Source organism: Salvelinus sp. IW2-2015, unplaced genomic scaffold (genome assembly GCF_002910315.2).
Source record: "Salvelinus sp. IW2-2015 unplaced genomic scaffold, ASM291031v2 Un_scaffold10152, whole genome shotgun sequence".
In the NCBI taxonomy this organism is placed as follows: Eukaryota; Metazoa; Chordata; class Actinopteri; order Salmoniformes; family Salmonidae; genus Salvelinus; species Salvelinus sp. IW2-2015.
Genome location: NW_019951410.1, coordinates 1 through 2,288, shown reverse-complemented (window position 1 = coordinate 2,288; position 2,288 = coordinate 1). Strand labels below are relative to the sequence as shown.

The 2,288-nt window shown below is 43.0% G+C and overlaps 1 protein-coding gene across 1 annotated transcript; it reads left to right on the top strand.

The window, feature by feature from the left end:
- Positions 1 to 557: 557 nt before the first annotated feature.
- Positions 558 to 1,616, top strand: LOC112079896 (nephronectin-like; the record flags this gene model as incomplete). Its single annotated transcript, XM_024145707.1, has 2 exons — positions 558 to 692; positions 1,494 to 1,616. Coding segments are annotated over 2 exons (258 nt in total), but the record flags the coding sequence as incomplete, so codon positions are not given.
- Positions 1,617 to 2,288: the final 672 nt, after the last annotated feature.

Genomic DNA, 2,288 nt, shown 5'->3' with positions numbered 1-2,288 from the left:
TATTGTATTTGTTCTCTCCTTCCTCTCCCTCATACTCAGCTATGTGTTTACTCCTGGGCATTCTGTATCGAGTGGTGGAGTGAGTGAGGTTTTGGTGTAGCGATGAGACAAGATAGGTCATTTCTAGCGATATCTTTAGGATACTTTTTGTGTGCTTTTTGTACGAAAATTGGGAAGAAAAGGGGATACAATTTTTAAATAATTTTTAAATAAACAAATTAAAAATACAACAATAGAGGACATACAGAATGTTAACTTTAAATGTGTTGATGTGTTGCTAGCCAACCTAAGCATACACGAAGAGACATATATTTCCATTGATTTACATGGATATATATACGGCTTTGGTATAGGTGAAACTATATGTTTATTAATAAAGAATTGAAACGCTGATGAAGGTGGGCTAGCTGATTAAACGTTGGTATTTATTACATGTATTGAATCAGAGCCATGATATTGTACAGCCCTTCCTTCTTAGTATTAATGCCTCTCCTTCTAAGTACTAATAAAGACTCAACTATAAACTGTAGTTTAATCTGTAYTGTTCTTACTTTCAGACGTGGACGAGTGTGCGACCGGCATGGCCATATGTCCCCGGTTCCGTAAGTGCATCAACACATTTGGGAGTTACATCTGTAAGTGTCACGAGGGCTTCGACCTGCAATACATCAACGGGAAGTACCAGTGCGTAGGTACGTAATGAGGTCATCCAGGCTTCCACACGCCTTACCTGGGGTTTAAGGGTCAAAAGGTCAAAACGGGCAGGCTTGTTGAGATGTTTTGACCCATCACCGAGTCATTGCGTCTGGAGCGCAGGTGTTGTTTTTACATGAATAATTTTAAGCGAGAGATAAGAAGAACGAGAGGGGGGGGGGGACAGAGAGAACGAGGGAGCGGAAAGAAAGAAAGAGGAAAAACGGCATAACCTTATGAAATCCTGTCAAATCTCGAAGTATTTACTGCATCTTCTCTGAACAAATCACATTCACTCTTTAATCTTGAACAGAGAATAATTCAGTAAGCAGTCTATTGGAATAACGCCTCCTCTGTTCTCACMCCTTTGAGATGTCAACAATCAAACGTTCAACACTGTCAGTTGTGCAGTGTTCACTAAACTCCTCATAACGTGTTATCTGAATGGGTGAGGGTTTTAATTAACTAACAAGCAATCTTCGTAAAGTTTTCAGTGTACTGAATATTCTCTCTCTTCACTCTAATAAATAGCACTTCCCCTAATAAAAGGAGACYTTGACATAAARGCTGAARTCCCTRTCTGAGTGAAGGGGAAATTAACCTTGGKRAATTAGCATGCWGTACTTCTGCTGCCTTTCACTGTGTTTATTTGCTGTGCAAGAGCTCTCTTTTCTGTCTGTCTGTCTGTCTGTCTGTCTGTCTGTCTGTCTGTCTGTCTGTCTGTCTTTCCTTCTTTCTTTCTGTATTTGTCTCTCCCCTCCCTCCCTCATACTCAGCTATGTGGTTCTCCTGTCTTTCAGATGTGGATGAGTGCTCCTCAGGCCAAAACCAATGCAGCAGTTTCGCCACCTGCTATAACACGCCTGGTTCCTACAAGTGCAAGTGCAAAGACGGCTACAGGGGGATGGGCCATGACTGCAAACGTAAGCTAGGCCACTGAATGGCCCCGCGGCCCCTCTCTCTTTTTAAAGGGGACAGSGCCCCCTTTTTTATTTRCTTTGGTCGRGRTTTTTGAAGGCTGGAGAGTGGACGAGATTACGGGGTAGGAAAAGTAGRCTGCAACTTAAGAGCAAGGGGCTGAAACTCTTGTCTTTGTAATGGCTGTCACTCATGAGTGAGATAACCCCGCCCCTTATCGTCTAGTACGGCCATCTTTATCTTTAAAGACAAAAAAGGGTCAGTCAAAACGTTTTTCCAGACGGCAGATGTCTTCTTTCGTTTCTTCTTCCTCCGGTAGTGTCCCTTCCTCTCACTTGTAGACCACCTCAGACGCTGTGGTGCTCTCGTTTGTCTTTGTTGTTGCTGTCCGCACCAGCGGCTCAGATGGCAAAAATAACAGGATGTCTCTATTATCATTATATATGCCTCAGTAGTTGAATCTTTTTGACTGAACTGCTGTGGTATGCCCAGTCAGGTCGGGCATCGTCTCAAATTGCACCTTATTCTTATAGTAACTATTTTTTGACAGAATGCTATAAGCGCCCTGGTCAAAAGTAGTGCACTTTATACGGTAAACAGGTGCCGCTTGGGGATGCTACGAGTGTAGCTTAGCAGCACACAGAGAACCCTTCCGCCGCCTAGAGCACTAAGCAGAA